At 43.6% G+C, this 21004-nt stretch overlaps 1 protein-coding gene across 8 annotated transcripts in view; it reads right to left on the minus strand.

Annotated features, from left to right (window-relative positions):
* LMTK2 (lemur tyrosine kinase 2) overlaps nucleotides 1-21004 on the minus strand; it is a 60529-nt gene that overhangs the window by 27118 nt on the left and 12407 nt on the right. For 4 of the 8 annotated variants that reach the window (XM_059699250.1, XM_059699249.1, XM_059699251.1 and 1 more), the window contains exons 2-6: nucleotides 13096-13220; nucleotides 10303-10447; nucleotides 8768-8841; nucleotides 6062-6180; nucleotides 4252-4339 (exon numbers count right to left, since the gene is read on the minus strand). In XM_059699250.1, the coding sequence (XP_059555233.1) occupies nucleotides 4252-4339; nucleotides 6062-6180; nucleotides 8768-8841; nucleotides 10303-10447; nucleotides 13096-13220 (551 nt within the window). Of the gene's footprint in view, nucleotides 1-4251; nucleotides 4340-6061; nucleotides 6181-8767; nucleotides 8842-10302; nucleotides 10448-13095; nucleotides 13221-21004 lie in introns of those variants that run through there. The other 4 variants (XM_059699254.1, XM_059699252.1, XM_059699248.1 and 1 more) reach the window with 3 other exon arrangements.

A 21004-nucleotide genomic window follows, 5' to 3' on the forward strand; every position in this document is an offset into this window, starting at 1 on the left:
GAATCGAACCTGGGACCTTTCAGTCCGCAGGCCGACACTCTATCCACTGAGCCAAACCGGTTTCGGCTATTACTTCATTATTTTGCACATTAAAGTTAGCAAAAAGAGGCAATATAGAAAGTATTTTACTTTAAGTAAAATCTAACTGATTCTGTTTGAAAGTTTTATCTTTGTTAACTAGGAAATGCAACAGATTTTACTTCAAGAACAGGAGTGTGGACTGTTCTAAAACTCAGAGTACACCTGAACCTCATGCTGTACTTCTCCAGACACAACATAGAGCAGAGTTGCGCAACTGAAACGTGCCAGCCACATGTGTAATTTTAAATGTTCTAGTGGCATCATATCCCTAGAGAGAACAGTTTCCCCGCGCGTTCACCTGACGCATCACCTCCAGGTGTGCACCTCGGTGCCCCAGCAGTGAGGACCTGTGACATGAGGGAGGACACAGAGCCTGCCTCAGAGTAACCCTCCTCAGCAAACCCAGGGTGGAGTGAAGCCGGCCTCAGAGGGCAGGACGGCCTGGACATACGCAGTCAGGACAGCCTGCCAGCAAAGAGCCAGCGCCACGGGCCCAGGGCAGCAGCCAGGCCTGGGGAAGGGAGAAAGATGAAGACAAGAGCCAAGTGTAACCTACGCCCTTCTCTCACCTCAACTTGCAGTTTGGTCTACCCAGTGGTGTCATTGCTTTTCATCCAACTGATCTTTCTCAGCAGATGCCAACCTGCTTCTCCTCACCCGCCGCCTAGACACTGCAGCCCCCAGGAGCATCTGCTTCTCCCTCGCCACCACCCCCCTCCCCCTCGCCGCACCGCTGGGCCTGGCCCATGCTGTCCCCGGCCCATGCTGTCCCTGATACCCTTCTGTGCCAAGGAAGTCAATCCACTCACTCTTCCACACTCAGATCAAACGCATTTCCTCGGCCAAGCCTTCCCCAATGGCTCCAATTAGATTTCTTCTACACACACTACTCAAATCTTTACTCGATGATTATGATAAATGAATTTAAGTAACTAAAAATGAGAAAAAAAACACCCTACATTTCCTGAGCACTTACTATAAGCCCAACAATTTACATTCATAATCTTATTAATGGTGAGAGTAGCCGCTGAGGAAGGCAGTATTACCCCCACTTCACAGATATCTGAAGTAAGGCTTAAAGAGTTTAGGTAACTTCAAGGTGATACACGAGGCCGTGGCAGAATGAGCATCTGAAGCGGGCCTGCCTGGCTCTACAGGCAGAAAAGGCAGGGATCAGGGTGACTCACCTCTGGGTCCCCAGGGCACTGCCCAGCTCTCTGTACTTAATAGGTGCTTGATATGTTTTTGTTGAATGAGTGATCCTTACCCAAAAAGCAATCTCCTTGCCTCCCTGTTCACTTGATGGCCCTGTGTACTTGCCATGGCAACAAATCACAGACAACGCCCCGCAGGGAGGGCTCCTTTCATAAACACCGCACCACCGGCATCACACATCAGTGGCTGCGGTCCAGCTGCCAAACTCACTCAGAAGTGTTTTCATTTTCTTTCACAAAATCCTAAGATAAAGTGTTTTTGAAAAACAAGCTGGTAATTCTATCTTACAAGGAATTAAGTAAGTGCAAAAATATTCTCTCCTTTCTACTTAAAAGATGTTATCACTGAGCATGACCAGTGCCTGGTGACGACTGAAAGGCCAGTGCTCATCCAATAGCTCCTGACCTACTGAGAACATGTGAAGATAGTGGCTCCTTTCACTGCGCTGCGGCTGCTTGTCCCGGGCTGGGGCGGCTTGGCCTTGGATGCGCCCTCCGCTCAGGCAGGCCCGCTCTGGCTCACTGGGCTGACCCCACCTGACCGTTCCTGACACTGAGCCTCTGCAAACCGAGCCCAGAGACAGAGGCCTCAGGGCCAGCGACCATGGAGGCCCTGGTCCTTGCGGCAGGAGAGCTTCTGAAGTTGCCTAAGGCCTAGAGGTGATGAGCACAAAACTGCCCAAGGAGGCAAATGTGACCTCTCACTACTGGGCACCCTGCAGGATCCCTGGCTTAAAGGCCTTTATTTTGACATGAGACTAGCCATTCCAAGTACTGACAGACAGATTTCCCAAGGAAATCTGGGAATTTCTTGCCTCCTCCTAGTAGAGGTAACACAGAGTATAGGACCTTAAATAATAGTGGGTAATTATCAATGTTTTAAGAATTGTGGTAAGCCATGACCAGTTTGGCTCAGTGGATAGAGCGTCGGCCTGCGGACTGAAGGGTCCCAGGTTCTATTCCAGTCAATGGTATGTGCCTTGCTTGCGGGCACATCTCCAGTAGGGGGTGTGCAGGAGGCAGCTGATCGATGTTTCTCTCTCATTGATGTTGCTAACTCTCTATCCCTTTCCCTTCCTCTCTGTAAAAAATCAATAAAATATATTTTTAAAAAAAGAATTGTGGTAAAATGCATAATATAAAATTAACCATTTCTAAGTGCAGAGTTCAGGGACATTACATCCATTTACACTGCTATGTAACTGTCATCACCACTATCCAACCAACAGAACTTTTTTCATCTTCCCAAACTAAAACGCCGTACCCACTAAATACCAACTCCCCATCCCCCTCCTCCCAGCTCTTGGCAGCCACCCTTCCACTTTCTGTCTCTGAGTTTGACTACTTTAGATACCTCATATAGGTGGAATCATACAGTATTTGTCTTTTTGTGACTTGGCTTATTTCACTTAGCACATTAGAATAATATCCCATTGTACAGATATAACCAATTTTGTTCATTATTCAACCATTGATGGACGCCTGGGTTGCTTCTACCTCTTGGCTATTGTGAATAATGCTGCTGTGAAATGGGTGCATGGAAATCTCTTTAAGATCCTGCTTTCAATTCAATGTTCCTAGAAGTGAAATTGCTGGATCACATGGTGATTCCATGTTAATTTTTTGAGAAGTAACTACTGTTTTATAAATGTTACTAGAGGCCCAGTGCACGAAATTGGTGCACAGGTAGGGTCCCTAAGTGGCTGCTGGCCGGGGGCGCCTCCCTTCTCCCAGCCACCTGCCGCTGCCACTGGCCCCACCCCTGGTCTAATTCCTGGTCGAGGGGACAATTTGCATATTAGGCTTTTATTATATAGGATTGTTGATCAGTGTATCACTAGATGGTGGACTTAACTGAAATAGCCATTAGCTCTGTCCTGCCTATGACAGCTTGGGGGGCGGGGAGTGGGGGGAGGAGATGGGAGCTCTTTCCAGATAGTTCAGCTTTTCAAGAGTAACATTCTCCCAATATGGCTGAGGAGAGCCACATAAAATATGTGTTTCAACCATAAAAATCCTAGAACAAAACATAGGCAGAAAAATCTCAGACATTTCTCATAGCAATATTTTTTCTAATATTGTGTATCTCCTCAGGTAAGGAAAACAAAATAAATAAATAGGATGATATCAAACTAAAAACTTTTTGCACAGCAAAGGAAATCCTCAACAAAATGAAAAGCCAACCCACTCAATGGGGGAACATATTTGCCAATGATATATCTGATAAGGAGTTAACATCCAACATTCATAAAGAACTTATATAACTCAACACCAAAAAAAACCCAAATAATACAATTAAAAAATGGGCAAAGGAAATAATACAATTAAAAAATAGGCAAAGGACCTGAATAGACACTTCTCCAATAGACATGGAAAGATGCTCAACTTCACTAATCATCACAGAAATGCAAATGAAAACCTGTCAGAATGGCTATCACCAATAAAGCAACAAACAATTGTTGGCAAGGATATGGAGAAAAGGGAACCCTCGTGCACTGTTGGTGGGAATGCAGACTGGTGCAGTCACTGTGGACAACAGTATGAAGTTTCCTCAAAAAACTAAAAATGGGACTTCAGGGAATATATCCAAAGAAACCTAAAATAGTAATTTAAAGGAATATATGCATCCCTATTTCACTGCAGCATTATTTACAATAGCCAAGATTTGGTAGCAGCCCAAGTGCATATCGATAGATGAGTGGCCATTAGAAAAAATATCCTTGGGTGAGGATTAAAAAAAGAGAGAGAGAGAAATATGATTAGATAAGCAATGCATAAGAATAGCTTAGCATAGGGATGAAGTATAAAATAACACTAATACTATTATCAAAGGTAATGAATGAATACTTCATTAAGTTCTTAATATGGAGGACAGAAGCGAAAGCTGCCCCTCATCCAGCATTTCTATCTGTCAAACCTCTTGCATGATTGACTTGAATTTCTACTAAAAACTTACCAGGTCACAGAACTCAAACACCAGAAGGTAGGGAATCGCTTCTACACACTGCCCGACACATTGAAGAACATTGGGATGCTGAAGAATACTGGGGAAAAACAGTCACAGTGCGTTCATCAGAGAGCACGAGGAACACTGTTCAAACAGTAACCACATTGTAACATTCATCATGATTTAAATAGGATAAGCTGAAAAGAGCTCATTAACAGACTGATTGTTATCTAATGATTACATAATTCAAAGGTAATCCGGTGAACATTTTCAAAATCTCTAATTTTAGTAATTTTAATTTATAGATGACCATTTTGAAGTAGCACTTTTAAAAAGGCAGAGCAAATATATAAAGTTCATAAGCATTTCAATCCATATACTAAATAGGCCAGCTACTCCTAGGCTATCTACCTTATATGCTACTAGTATTTCCAGTATTTCCACAACATATGCAAACTCTTTTCTGGAAAATATTTTGTCCAAAATAAAGTTTATAAAAAAAGATATGCCAAAATAGCTTTTTAAAAAGCTTTTTATTTTGAAGCAATTATGACTTAACAGTAAGTTGCAAAGGTAGTATAAAGAGGTCCCACCTTTCCTTCGCCCGGTTTCCCCTGGTTACATCTGATAACCACAGCGCAGTACCAAAACCAGGGCACTGACACAGCACCCATGTGTGTACGTGTGTGTGCTGTTATCACATGGGTAGATTCCCACAACCACCAAACCACCACCTGAACAGAAATGCAGAAGTGCTCCAACACCACACAGACCTTCCCCAAGTTACCCTGGGTCAGTTTAAGCCACCCCACTGCCTCCCCATTTCCCCGCCTCCCTAAGCCCTGGCAACAGCTAATCTGTTTTCCATTTCTAGGATGTTCTCATTTTGAGAATATTATGTATATGGAATCATACAGTATGTGGCCTTTTAAGATGGACTTTTTCACTTAACATAATGCCCTCAAGATTACCCAAGTTGTTGCCTGTATCAATAAGCATTTCAATCCACATACTAAATAGCCCAGCTACACCTAGGCTATCTACCTTATATCTATTCCTTTTTATTGCTGAGTAGTCTGGTATGGAGTATCAGTTTGTTTAAGCATTCACCTACTGAGGCACATTTTCATTTTGAGTCTTAAGTTATGAGACTCTGGATCTGATTTAAATTGTGTATTTTGCAAAGAGAAATTTCGAAGTTTAGTTTTTGGGGGCCTTAAAAAATATTTTGGTTTTACTCAAAAGCAAACTTATTTGGTAGATAAAATATTCTTAGATCTAACAATGTTGTAATTTTAAGTGACATATATAAAATATTGTTCCTTGGATGAAGTTTTGCAATCTGTCCATACAGAGATAAAGAGAAAGATTTCCTAAATGAGTTCATTTTCGTTATCCATGACAAGTGCACAACATGACGTGCAGTGGAATAAGCGGGACGAGCAGATGTGCCTGTGACATCAATGTCGGTTTCCTTTGAGGTCCCCTGTGTCTGGCTGACAAATCTCAATCTTTCATTCTCCCTTAGGGTCACAAAATCAATTTGTTGCCAAGAACCTTGACAATCGTACTCTAGTTCTTGCTTTTGGAATTACAATGCTATCCTTTTCCTGACTAGGAACTCTCATGTTCTATAGCTCCCTTTAGATTTGTTGTTTTTTTAATTTGAGTATAGTTGGTATACAGTATTAGTTTCAGGTGTACAATATAGTGATTCAACATTTATAAATTTAAAATGTAATTACAAAGTAGTTTTAAACATGTGATTTTCAAAAGACCACACACTGCGTTTACAGAACATATATTAAGGTTTACTTACTAGTACGGTTCTCCATTTTTCAAAAAAGTATCTTGTTCCTTTGGGCTTGCACTTGCTTTTAACTCCTTCACTATTACTCTTGCCACGCTAGTGCCTGTGAAAATCTCTCCGAGGAGGGCCTAAAATCAAAGAACAGGTTTTCATTTCACTTCCCACAAAACGGTAAAGAAGTGTGCCTCGTTTATTAGGAAATGGAATACAGGAGAACAAATTCAGCAACAGGCAGTGGCCTTCTATTATTTTCAATACTACTTCACAAAAAGCTTGGAAAAGTAAAATACAACCTTCAGTTTTAAAGCATTCATTAGATATTTACAATATTCATAAATTTATGTGTATCCCTTTTCTACTTACTTAAAAATGTATTATACTTTCATGAAAATTTCCAATGGTATTACAGAAGAGTAATCTGTAAGTTCAGTTCAAACATAACTTAAATATTTCTCAAAAACACTTCAAATGAGTTTTTTTATTTTTGTCTCCTTCACATAGAGAAAGTAAACTAACTAAGACCCAATGTACAAACAAATTATCACTGCATTACAATGCTAAAAATCCATGGCATTCCAATTATTCCAGGCCCTTGTCTTGTACTAAAATCTTAATCAAAACTCAGTGCGGGAGGGAATATAGCACTGAAATTAATAGAAAACTAAATGAGAATGAAAATAAGTTACACATGAACTATTAAATGTAATATAAGATAATGCTAAGGCGTTCCAAAATATAATATCCTATATAATAAAAGCCAGCGACCGAATGGCAGAACAACCAGAACCGGTCGACCAGTCACTATGACGCGCACTGACCACCAAGGGGCAGACGCTCAATGCAGGAGCTGCTCCCTGGTGGTCAGTGGGCTGCCACAGTGGGAGCGCCGCTTGGCTGACTGTGATGAGCGGTTGCTCCCGCTGCAACCCCCAGACCGACTGGCAGGAACCCGGGCTGCGATCATCGCAGGCTCCTCCTCCTCACTCCCTGCCGCCTCCTCAGTGCCACCACCAGGCTCGCAAAGCTGACCCCGGAGGCTGGGAGGTGAGTTTGTGGCCACTGTGGGACTGAGGCCTACTCCGCCGCCTCTCAGTGCTATTGTCCCTGGGCCCAGCCCCAACCGGGTCCTCTGGAGAGATGAGTGCTCTGGCTCCATGAAAGATGCCAGACCAGAGAGCAGCTGCCCAGTGGGCGGGTCCATAGCCGCTCAGCTGACTGGGATGCCACGCCCCCCACCAGTGCAAGAATCCCATGCACCAGGCCTCTAGTCTAAAGTAAAAATGATGATGAAGTAAAAGTTTTTATTTAATTTGAGAATGATCAAAACTAAAGGCTGGCTTTGAGAAGTTATTTTATCTTTTTATAAAACAGATTCATTGTAATGCCCTGGAAAGAGAAAGCATATACTAAAACAGAATTTAATGTCTTTATTAGGACTATAAGGGCAGAAATATAAACAGAACAAGAAATTCTGATAATTAACAGTCATATTTTTTTTTGTTTCAAAGAGCCAACTTGTGCCAATCCTATGTAATAAAAGGGTAATATGCAAATTGATACTAACAGCAGAACGAGCAGAACGACCGCTGGACCAGTCACTATGAAGCACACTGACCACCTCCTGGTCCCTTTCCCCAGCCAGCAGGCTCCGATCACCTGATGGCCACCCACGGCAGGGGCAAGGCCGGCAAGCGGGTGGGAACAGCTGACCTCTTGGTCCCTTCCCCTGGCCGTCAGGCACTGATCACCCAATGGCGAATGGGGAACCGGGGTTGAGTAGCAGCAGGGGGCGGAGCCAGCTGCAGGCAGCTGGGAAAGATGGCCCTGATTGCAGGCCAGACCTAGAGACAGTACCTGTGCAAGAATTTCGTGCGCCAGGTCTCTAGTATTCTATAAGACTAATAACCATAAGGTATTAATTTCAAAAAGGGAAAGAATGATAGTATGCTATTGCAATAACCTGGCTCATTGTTTCTCTCCCCGCCACCACTGTTACCATTCTTGATGTTCAATAGATGCAGGGACAAGTTCTTCAAAACCACAACCTATCAGTTCTTTGATCTCACTTCCAATAATCATTTTCCTACAATCCCATCTCAGCAAACACCCCCATGAGTCTATGCCTAGCTAATTAATAAATATAGTATGTCCCAAACCTTGAATTTTAACTTCTTCTCTGCCAGTCCTTTGATTTCTAGCTCACTTACTTCGACAGTCTAATCCAACAAGTGTGCAACTTGTCCTCTGAGTCCAGTAACGATACCATTTGTCTACCATCTTGGCTGGTCCCAAAGGTCTCCTACTCCATTTCTCTGCTTGCTTTAGAGTAAATCTCCTCTACAGACTTGTCTAAATACGCTGTCTCCACTTTCTCTCTTGAACTTCCTCAGGAGTGCAGAAGGCAACTGATCAATGATTCTCTCTCATTACTGAAGTTTATCTCTCCCCCCCCCGCCCTCTCTCTCCCTTCCTCTCTGAAATCAATAAAAATATATTTAAAAAAAAATAAAAATAAAAAACCTTCATAGAAAAACATACCACACAGGAATGTTGAAGCTCACATTTCCATGCAGTTTCATAGGGTAATGGGAAAAATCAATGAGGACTACAACATATGGAGAGAATGTGGAATGTCACGCAATATAATTCTTAATTAGCCTTACATTCTAAACAGTATAAGTAGGAGGAAAAAAACAGAAGTGAACAACACTTTACCTTTCCAAACCAGCCATTTCCAATTTCCTGTATGTAGTTTAGACTGTGGCGGGCAACTTGAGACTTCAAACCTTCTGTAGGAAAAATTAAAGAACATTAAAAACTAAAAATAGGTATTTAACTGAAATAAATTAAATATTAAATATACAACCTAGCCCTGACAGGTTTGGCTCAGTGGATAGAGCGTCGACCTGCGGACTGAAGGGTCCCAGGTTCGATTCTGGTCAAGGGCATGTACCTTGGTTGCGGGCACATCCCCAGTGGGGGTGGTGCAGGAGGCAGCTGATCAATGTTTCTCTCTCATTGATGTTTCTAACTCTCTATCCCTCTCCCTTTCTCTCTGTAAAAAATCAATAAAATATATTTAAATATATATATATATATACAACCTATAGCCAGCTGGTGTAGCTCAGTGGTTGAGCTCAACCCATGAACCAAGAGGTCAGTGGTTCAATTCCCAGTCAAGGGCACATGCCTGGGTTGCAGGGTTGATCCCCAGTAGGGGGAGTGCAGGAGGCAGCTGATCAGTGATTCTCTGTCATCATTGACATCTCTATCTCTCTCTCCCCCGCCCTTCCTCTCTCTCTAATATCAATAAAAAATATTTTAAAAATACAACCTATAAAGTTCAAACACCAACATAAATTTAATACTTGTGCTAATAAAGAAACAAATACATAAAACATCTCTTTCAAACTAACAATGCCAAAACGTTTTAAAACTGACAATATTTTGTAATTGAGTATCCCACCTTGATTCTCCAATAACTTGTACTGTTTTTTTTCTGACCCAACTACGCTACTATAACCTCTAGTTACCATCCTGCTGGCCTTTAGTTAGTCCTGTTTCGTGGTGGAGCAGGGAACCCCAGGGACTGTCCCTCCCTATCTTAGGGTGCAAAGTCCATTTGATTAACAAATCCAAATACACCCTTCCTCCCAAACACAGGGCACCCCAGAAGACAGCAGAGTCCATTCAGCATGACAAGCAGGCAGAGAACTAGGAGAGAAGCTTGTCTACTGAAAAAGAGGCCGGAGCCCTGGCTCAGTGGATAGAAGCCAGGTCCTCGGACTAACGGGTCCTAGGTTCAATTCCAGTCAAGGACACTTACCTCGCTTGCAGGCTTGATCTGTGTGCGGGAGGCAACCAATGGATGTGTCTCTCTCACATCGACGTTTCTCTATCTCTCTATCTCTTCCCCTCCCTTCCTCTCTCACAAAATCAATGGAAAAATGTCCTCGGGTGAAGATTAACAAAAAAAAAAAAAAGAGAAAGAGAAGGCAGAAGCTCTGTCCAAGAGTTCCACTCTAATGAAGTGAGGAGGCCAGTTTATTCTTAAAACAGATCCAGGGTCCAAAGGAAAGGACTCAACTTTTGCGGGAATGCAATAGGCCTGACCATTCAGCCTCAGCAGGGAGCAGAAGGAAGAGAAATAAGCCCCCGGAGGAGACAGTCGGTACAATTATTTTATGATTCCCAGCAAGGTTCCCAGTCTCACCTCTTAGAAAGAACTCAGGAAAACACAAAGGTCTTACCTACAGAAGGCTGGAACTGGGATGGAGCTGGTAGTGAAACATTTGGTACGGAAAGTGTGAACACTTCTGCTGGGGACTGAACGGAGGGAGTATCTTCTGCTGGTGGCGTGAAATCTATCTCGTCATCAAAATTATCTTCAAATTCCTAACATAAAAGAAGAGCAATGTTATAGTGAATATAGGTCAATTTGGGAGCAAATCCTTAAAACCACTGGCTAACATTTAATATATGAACATTTATTCACTTATTTGGAATATGTGGCCATAATTTGTTCCCCAATTCACACTTATTTCAAGTAAAAAGCATATGTACTTGGGTTCTCCAACTCCAAACAGCAGAATAAATAAGACTTGAAAATAAATTATATATATATTTTATGTAACTCTTTAGACTGACAGCTTGAAGTTAAATGTAAAATCCTATATAGTAAAAGACTAATATGCAAATCAACAGAACGGCAGAACTACTGGTCACTGTGACGTGCACTGACCACCAGAGGGCAGACAATCAACGCAGGAGCTGCCCCGTGGTGGTCAGTGCGCTCCCACAGGGGGAACGCCGCTCAGCCAGAAGCCAGGCTCACAGTGGGGAGCAGGCCCAAGCCGTAAGTTGGACATCCCCCGAGGGGTCCCAGACTGCGAGAGGGCGCAGGCCAGGCTGAGGGACCTCCCTGAGTGCACGAATTTCATGCATCAGGCCTCTAGTTTTCTATAATGACCATGGAACTTAAAATGGAAATACTCTTCTAAGTTCAAAATTTTACTTCTAAGTTATTATAGTCTAAGCCAGTGATTCTCAACCTTCCTAATGCCGCGACCCTTTTATACAGTTCCTCATGTTGTGGTGACCCCCAACCATAAAATTATTTTCGTTGCTACTTCATAACTGTAATTTTGCTACTGTTATGAATTGTAATGTAAATATCTGATATGCAGGATGTATTTTCATTGTTACAAATTGAACATAATTAAAGTATAGTGATTAATCACAAAAACAATATGTAATTATATATGTGTTTTCCGATGGTCTTAGGCGACCCCTGTGAAAGGGTCGTTCAACACGCAAAGGGGTCACGACCCACAGGTTGAGAACCGCTGGTCTAAGCTATTCTTTTTTCTTATTATTCACTTTCATAGATCTTTTTGCATATTGAATCAAAACAATTTATTTTAAAATTGTATATGCACTTCTGGTTACAATGTGATTTTAATCAAAACAAGGAAGTTAAAAGACTCAGAAAAGGTATTTTTAGGCAAGTCCTATTTGTCTGAAAAGAGTAGAATAAAAAATTAATCGAGGTAGAAAATAATCTGAGATCTGAACACCAAGATTACAGTATAAAACTGTAGCACACAAGTGCAGCTGACATTCTAAGAACATCCGGGTTTCTAAAGATGGTAACTTGAAAACCGAGGCTGCTCCAGTTGAGCTGCAGAAACCTTTGAAGTGACTTTGTTCAGCAGAAAACTATCTTACCTGTTCCCATTAGCGAGCTGGGTCTGCCTTGGTGTCCATGTTAACACAGATACAGCTGATTATCAAGGTCATTCGTTCCCTCATGTAATGAAAGAGTATTACACCACCAGGACGTAACAGAGTGAACAAGACTGCTTCCCATTCCTCACAGAACAACCTTTTCATTTTCTACCACCTCCCACAGCCCTCCATATAAGGAAGAAACTAAAAGCTGCAAGGGCAGATTCCTCTGATGGAGCATTTATGTTCTCACGTGCATGTGAGGGGGCATTCTTCCATATATGTCATATATGTTGTCATATGCATTAGGGCATCATTGCTAATGGGAAGCAGGAAGCAGAATAAGTAAGGTACACCTTCAAACAAGAGCTGTGTCAACTTTCCTTCCGGACATTCCTAAAGGTTCTCCCATTGAAAATAACTTTATCCATCACTCCCACCTTAGAAATAATGCTACTCAAGACTTTGCCACAGCATGATACACCATTAGGCAGCAGATGATTCTAAGGTTCAGAGAGGGTGGCCGGCTGATGTGGCTCAGTGGCTGAGCGTCAACCTAAGAACCAAGAGATCATGATTCGATTCCAGGTCAAGGCACACGCCGGGTTGCGGGCTTGATCCCCGGTAGGAGGCAGGAGGGAGCCAATCGATGATGTTCCTCTCTCTCATTGATGTTTCTATCTCTCCTTCTCCTTTCCCCTCTCTAAAAATCAATAGAAACCTTCTACCCACCTGAGGCTATACAAGGCAGTATTTACAATTGGCAGCATTCTTCTTTCTTCCCACTTAGGGAGCTGTAGGGTTCAAGGTAAACTGAAAGATGCTCTCCTCATACACGAAACACCCTAGGGGATCCCTTGGCCTCAACAATCACAGACTCACCAGCATACAAAAGTTCTGGGAAAAATCAAAACCAGCCTGCTCTTCCTTGTAGGCCTTATAGCAAATAAATACACACTCTTATAGCAAGTGAATCATCACATTCTATTCCTCCCATTCAAAACTTAAAATTGTCAATAATGCTCTAAGGCAGGGCAAGCAAATTACAGCTAGTGAGCCAAATCCAAACTACCCATTTTTATAGTTTTATTGGTACATCTGTTTCTGTGCTGTCGATGGCAGAGCTGAGAGTGGAGTAACTGTGACAAGACCCTGCATGGCCTATGGTATTTACTATTTACAATGGCAGAATATATTTAGTATCGGTTCTTACAGAAGTCTGCCCACCCCCGCTCCCAAGGGAGTGTAAGATTTAGCCATCCTATTGATAAATGTATCGGAGGATGATTTTGAATGTTCCCACCATCTGTGCTCACCTTAAAGTCTATTTCTGGGTCTTTACAGCAGGATACACAATTTGCAATTAACACGATTAATATAATGAAACTGCACACAGATAGGATCACAAAAGATGAGGAAACTTCGGCAGCAGGTGACTCCCCTGGAAAGAGAAATAAGTAATATTAACATCGTAGACATTCCAAAATCAACTTTAATAAACAAATCAATATATTTTCCACCAAATATAAATGGGGCCAAGAGTTAATAAAATAATGCTTAAATGTTCAGGATAAAGATGACAACCAACCCAAGGTAAGAAGCTAGGGTTTAAAAATCTTATTGTGAAATCATCTTAGATTTACAGAAAAGTTCCAGAGACAACCCAGAGTCCCCATGCCCCTTCCCCAGCTCCCACTGACATTCACATCTTATGTTTCCACAGTGCACGTATCAAAGCTAAGACAGTAACATTGGTACAACACCAGTAACTGAACTTCAGACTTTATTTGGATTTTACCAGGTGTCCCATTAATATCCTTTAACTTTTCCAGATTCAATCCAGGTTACCAACACTGCATTTAATCATCATGGCCCCTTAGTCTTCTCCAACCCCTGATGTTTCTCAGGCTTTGTGTTTCATAACTTTGACACTTTTGGAGAGTACTGGTCAGTTACCGTGTAGAATGTTCCTCCATGTGGGCTGCCTCATGACTGGACTGAGGTTATAGATATGCCGGAAGAATCTAGACTGGCACAGGGTGAACGACCCTTCTCATCACCTCATAGCAAGGACACAAGATGTTGGCACGACTTGTTCCTGGGCCTGTGAACTTGATCACTTGGCCCAGGTGGTTTCTGCTGGGTTTTACCACTGGGAAGTTACCACTGTCTCCTTTACTACTCGATTCCTTAAAAGTGGGTTTGAAAGTCAGGTGTACCTCACAGGGTACTTCCTGGAGGGAGGAACATCACAGAATTCATGGACATACGTTAAAACTACCACAGTGATTAGTATTTGGGGAGGACACTTTGAGGTTAGGCAAATATCCTGTGTCCCCTTAAGTTCTACACACTAATTTTCTTATCTGTCACTGCGTCTTACATGCAGCCATTAATACCATGATGTTCCAATGGTGATTTTCTATTTTCCTCACTCCTACATTTATTATTTGTAATTCTTCTGCAAGGAAGATTAGTTCCTCCCCCCTCACTTATACAGCTACTAGAGGCCCAGTGCACAAATTCATGCACGGGTGGGGTCTGACCAGCTCAGCCCCAATCGGCAGATGGGGGCTGGGCCTGTCAGGAGGAAGAGACAGTGGGAGGCTGGCTGGGGGGAGGGGCTGCAGGCTATTGGCCAGTAGGCCCCGCCTCTGATTGGGGTAGGGGGAGCGGCTGGGGGCTGGGCTGGCTGGGGGGAAGGGCCACAGGGAGGTTGGCTGCCAGCCCCATGGGAGAGGCGGATCAGGGGCGGGGAGGCTGGCGAGAGGGGCCTCGGGAGGTTGGCTGGCTGGCCCGACCCTCTGATAAGTGGTTCGCTGGTGTCATAGCGACCAGTCGTTACAGCGTTATGGTTGCTGGCTTTTTATATATAGAGATGAACTCACAGATATTTCTTTTATATGCTGGGGTTACAATCCAGGATTATCATTATTTTGTTGCTCAAATTGTTCTAGCTTCGGCCCTGGGAGCTCTTTCCAGTTGCCCACGGGGCCTTTGGGCCGTGCCCGTCCTCTGCTGTTTCCCCCACATCTCCTTAATGTGCTGGCACTACAGCGATCCGGGCTAGCAGCCACTTCTCCGAGGAGCCTCGGTCATAACCAGGAGCTTGTCCACTAGAGCAGAGCCTGCCCGTGGCCCCTTTCTGCATGGCACTGGTAGGAGCAGGGGACAGATGAGAGTGATTTTTACATCTTTAAAGAACTGTTTTCAAAATAAAACAAAACAAGATGCAATAGACACTGCATGTGAGCCACAAAGCCTAAATATTTGACTATCTGACCCTTTATAGGAAAGTGTGCAATCCCTGTCTAGAGCATAAAGATTTTACATCTCACTTTCAACAAAAAGTTACCTGGAAAACATCTCATCCAACTAGGGCTATTTTGAGCATCTTCTTTAGTAGAGCGAACTGCTGAGTCTCACCTACTGGTGTTTTACTAAGAAATAAACATTTCCCCCCAGTTTTATTGAGCTTATAACTGACATATAACATGATATCAGTTGAAGGTGTATGACGTGATGATTTGATATACATATGTATTGGGAAATGATTACCACAATAAGGTCAGAAATAAATTTTTCCTTAAAATCCTCATCTGCAGCTAATTATGTGTTCAAATGCACCAAGGGGAAGGCATGGAGACAAGTTATGAACGATGCCACCATTTTTCTGCAGCGAAACTATAATACCTGAAGCAAAGAAAAACGAATCCAAACGACTACGCGAGCAAGACACATTCCTGAGCATAAACGACTTCAGTGAAGAGCGAAGAGGCCTAAAGCCAGCTGCAAACAGGACTAAGTTCCTTCTCAACACAAAAGTCTGTTTGTGAAAGCAACGCCGAAACCACATTGTTACAAGTGGGGCTCAGCCTCTGCATTTACAACTAATACAGTAAACCGAGGTTGTTAAGAATCTGCAAGTTCTAAACCAACAATATCTAAAACAGGAAAGTCTATACATTCACTGAACCCACATTGCTGGCTTGCTGACTCCTCTCAAAAGCCAATCTGGAGGAAGTCAACTTCCAGAGAGAGAAAGAATCCCTTAGCTACAGACACGGCATATTTCTCAACTAATTGAGGCGCGACAGCCAACTTTCTAAGAATGAAGACAACCCAGAAAGATCACTGCCTTCTCCTCCGCTCAGCTACCTGTTCTCTCATTCAGCTCGGTTTGTGTGTCCCACTGGTTCTCATTCTTATAACTTTGTTTTCCTCCCCTGGCTCATTCAATAAAAAGTAAATATGACTCCTGAGGCTCCTTACAGCAAAGCACTTTCATAGCCACTGTATTGTCTTTTGTTTTTAAAATGCAGTTTGTCCACTGCATTTTAACATCCTGAATGTTCAGGTGTATCTTAGACTCGAAAAGTTGGTTTTCATTGGCAGAGTTTCCTCTTTTTTAATGGCACAGAAGTAAGGGTGTGTCGTAATCAATTGTATCTGAGATCTGATAAACTACAGTATGATTTCATCCGATCGTTACTACACTGCTGAGGGATTCGACCAGCTCCACATCACAGGTGAGACACTGATATGCCCGAGGACACAGTGGGAATGTGGTGCTGAGTATAAACCCCATGCTCCCCAGGACCCCACACTGTTTTGCCTCTCGAGGTTAACTTTTAACACTTAAAAACAGCCTAACCTAAGTACTTTGAACCGAAGTCTATCACTGTTAATTAAGACAGTACACACTTCTGGGGCTCTCCTCCAAGCTCCACATAACAAATATTAAGTCATTTTTTCCTCTCTTTCCATCCGTATTTTTTTTCTCAGCACACACTGTCTATTTATTGTCAAGTTGGATCAGAACTGCCTGAAGGCAGCTCAGTTATCTGACTCAGAAAGCCTCTCCTGTGGGCATTAGGTCGGCAGGAGAAGTCGTCCACGTGTTACACAACCCGCTGTGTCGGGCTTGGCCCTCCCCTCACTCACTTGCTGGGTCCACCTACATGCTTGTCTGGTGAGGACACCACAGCGGCAGCTGCTCCCGCACGCAGATTTCCTCAGTGCACCAGACCCCTGCACCTCAGTGTCTACCAGTCCCACCGAAAGCACTCCACAAATTACTGCCTGAAAAGGAACCTACTAGGTAGCCTCCAGTAGGAATTTTTACAGTTTTATCACTTTTAAAACTATTTTATATACTGTGTTTTTCTCTTGGTTCGTCCAAAGCACTGTGCTTTAAAAAACCTCTATATACCAGTGAAGGAAAAACTTCCGTAAGTTGAAGAACTAGAACCAACCTAGCACAGGCTGGAAGGCGAGATGGGCCTGCACAGGCCACAGAGGAAGGAAATTCCAGCCCGAAGAACTGCAGCTGAAGTCCCCACACCCCTGCGGGCAACCTGCAAACCAGCCCCTGGGAGGCTGGATTACAACTGTTAGGAAACCATGAAGCAAGACGGGTTTCCTTGAACATTCCCGTCTCCGCCATCCAGAATGCATACATCAAACCCACGTCCAGGAAAGAAAAACATCAGTAACAGCAGGAGTGTCTCCAGACACTGAGGCAGCTTTACCCACTGCAAACTGGAATGAGGGTAACTGGAGGTCTGGGTGCTTAGCATGCTTCCCTCAGACACCAATTAAAACATCCTTGGCATCTCTAAAACACATTCTGTGAGTGATAGTTCACAGTTTCAAACCATTTTAATAGTTATCTACCACTTGATTTAATAAGCAGAAACCGTGAGGAACTCTAAGCGGTGGGTACCTATTATCTGTTTTATGGACAGGTAATTAGGAGCACGCAATTTCTCAGTAATGACTCAGAGTAAGTCAGGAGCACTACCTGATTATTAATTCAACCATTATAAATCCCTGCCTAGAGCTTCCATCAGAATGTGAACATACATGTAATTAACTAAAGAGTTACCTGTGAAACAATCCTGGGGTTAAATAAAAAATGTAAACATCCACTGATAAAAAGCAATGATAATCAATGCTCGATCCATTAGAGACTGCAAAATGCTGATCCTCTCATGTTGTCATTCCTTCTTCAGTTACAAACTGATAGACTTTTATAAAGAGAAATGTCCTCATACTTTCCGTGTGGTTACCCAGTGCTTCAAGTCATAAAGGGTGGGGCTGACAGGACAAACCCTCTAATCACGTGCTCGGCTCCTCTGGCTGCCAGCCCATCAAGAAGCTAATGGGGGCCCACCTAGAGTCACTTCATTAGCATAAATTCATGTGTGACTGAGAGGGGCTTGTTAATACAAAGAGATGCTCCCATCACCCCATCACCAGGAAATCCCGTGTTTCGGGAGCTCTGGCCCAGGAAAGGGGACAAAGACCAAGTATGTACTCCCTGTTCCGTCACAGGTATTTACACTCTTCCCACCAGGAAGCTCCCCACTGACACACCCTTCCGCCAATTCATCTTCACCATTCAGATCTCAACTTGGAAACTGGCCCCGCAGGTCCCAGTCCCTACCTTTGGACCCCCAATGCACCCTGTATTTCCCCATCGTAGAGTTTATCACACTAGCATTCCAAATGTCCACGTCTTCCCCACAAGACTGCAAGCTAAACAGGGTTGGGGACCAGGCCTGTGTACTACACCAGCGACTCTCAGGGCCCAGCACAGAGCCTGGCATTCAGTCAGAAGGAGGGGGAGGGGGAGAAAGAGAGAAAAAAGTGAGAGACACCAACTAAGGAGCACCAGCAAAGGAGGGAAGATAAGCAAGGAGGGAGAGGCGGAGAAAGAAATTCATGACTAATCTCCTGGTTAACAGAATGAACTTAGGTTTTAAGGGTCAAACAACATTGTAACAGCAGCAGTCCTTTGATAATTTTTTTAAAAAATATTTTATTGATTTTTTACAGAGAGGAAGGGAGAGAGATAGAGAGTTAGAAACATCGATGAGAGAGAAACATCGATCAGCTGCCTCCTGCACACCCCCTACTGGGGATGTGCCCGCAACCCTGGTACATGCCCTTGACCGGAATCGAACCCGGGACCCTTCAGTCCGCAGGCCGACGCTCTATCCACTGAGCCAAACCGGTTTCGGCAATAATTTGATGCTCTTATTTGACAAAGATTTTCCTCCCACTACTAACCACCCCCTAATGCATACTGTACTGGGTGGTCCTGTCCCTCCCCACCATTAAGTTCATCACTTATTCCCGGGTCTCAGAGAACTTCCAAAAACATTCTTAATTTACCCATTTTGCAATTCGTATTAAGCAGTGTAACTATTAAGTTGTTTTCTTTAAACAGTAAGTTTTCTTAGAAAGTGGATTTCCCCCAACTTATGTTCTCCTCTGTTCGCGAGTATTCATTCACACACACCATGTTCTCCGCTACGTCTCCTTTCACCGGAAGCTGCAGTAGACTCACTTGGTGCCGGCAAACCAAAAGCCCAAAGGTGCCCTCTCCTCCCTGGCAGCCCAGGGCGTGTTGGGCTGTGGAGACGGGCTCACTGTCCCTGGGCTGCCACTCCTTTTTTTCTTGGTAAAAAAAGGAATCTAAGTAGATGCTTTCTAAGACATGACTCTAAATTTGTTGTTTCACTCAGCCTATTCCACTAAAATTTGTTATCAAAGGTTCATTTCACTCCAATTTTAAAGACACTAACTAGGATGGAAGCTACCAAAGAGAGCTCCCCTGAGGAGGCACAGCTTGGCCAAAAGGGTGTCGGGCTTAGGAGACTTCTGTGGGACCCGTGCCCCACACCTGGGGAATGATGGCAGGGGTGGTATTCCATGAACTAGACCAGTGATATGAGCTCGGCGTGTCAGCATTTTGAAAAACCCTAACTTAACTCTGGTGCCGTGTCACATATAGAAATTTTTTGATATTTGCAACCATAGTAAAGCAAAGATGTATATTTTTGATATTTATTTTATTATTTAAATGCCATTTAACAAAGAAAAATCAACCAAAAAAATGACTTCGCGTGTCACCTCTGACACGCGGGTCATAGGTTCGCCATCACTGAGCTAGACTCTTCATTAAGCGGATGGCGTGGCTGCCTGTGCAGTCATGCGCCGTGCTCAGAGCTTTGTGGCAACTCTGAATCAGGCCTTCCTGCAGTCCCGGAAGCCAGGTCAGAACAGGCAGCAGCCGGCCCCAGAAGCAGGACCTCGGGGCCCGTTTCCCAGGGCTCCTCCCCAACACCGGCCACTTCACTGACCACTACTGCCTCGGGGAAAGGACATTCTGTCTCTTCACTCAACTTCCCATGGAAATGTGTACAAATGTGCAGGCAAATCAATGGAAAGTTGGAGTCACAACACAAACTTCAGCCAATACAATTTCTGCACAACAGGCCAAAGGCTAGGAGATGACCTAAATGCATGCGCCTTACTTCCAGGTAGGGCAGACCCTAAAAATCCTAGAAAAACACGTCTACCTTTTTCTTTTTTCTAATTTCCTACAACACCTTGCTAGAGCCTATAGTCCCAGAGGCTGTGTAGCTTCCTAAGGCTTAAATTGAATTCTTGTTAATGTAACTGAAACAAAGTTGTAAGCAATGTGTCTTTTAAAAGTTCTCTCTTCAGAGAGGAAGTTGATGGCGGTATGGATGTAGCTGGACTGGCCAGAGGCATGGCTGGGACTGGGAGGTGGGTAAAGAGAATTCATTTTACTCTTCTGTCTGCTTTTGTGTATGTTCAAAGACCTCCGTAACAAAGTTTTCTTTTTTAAGTACTCTCTTCATAACTCAGCCAGAAACTGCTTACCACACCGGCCCTGGCAAGGCCCCGAGGCACACAAAGATGAGGTTTAACTAGGGTGTCCTGAGAGTGCTTCCCTGATGTGCCTTCACATTATACAGAAAAACAGACCAAGGAGAGGTTAACCCGATATAACTAGGTGCTTCCACACACTGAGGTGTCCAGACCAAGATAAAAGACCTTCCGGCTTTTTGCCGCCTCTCCATCAGAGAGGATGGCGCCCACCTGGCCCCAGCTTAAACTCTATTTCGGCGTCTTGCTCTTTCTTTAATTCCTTAATCCCCAGCTCCTCCACTCAGCAAATGGACTGTTTCCTTTTCCATGCGGGACATGGAAAAGAGAGAAACAGCCCCCCACATTTGGCGCCCCCCAACAGGGATTGAGTACAGAGGCAAAAGAAGAAAGCGAGGGGGTCACTCCCAGAAGCGTGTGCACACAGGTTCAAAGGAATAAGCAGGACACCCAGAAAAAACACATGATGTCAGGGAAAGCCAGGAGAAGATCATTTCAAAGAAAAAATCCCAAGTAAGGTTT

This window comes from Myotis daubentonii, chromosome 5 (genome assembly GCF_963259705.1).
Source record: "Myotis daubentonii chromosome 5, mMyoDau2.1, whole genome shotgun sequence".
Lineage (NCBI taxonomy): Eukaryota > Metazoa > Chordata > Mammalia > Chiroptera > Vespertilionidae > Myotis > Myotis daubentonii.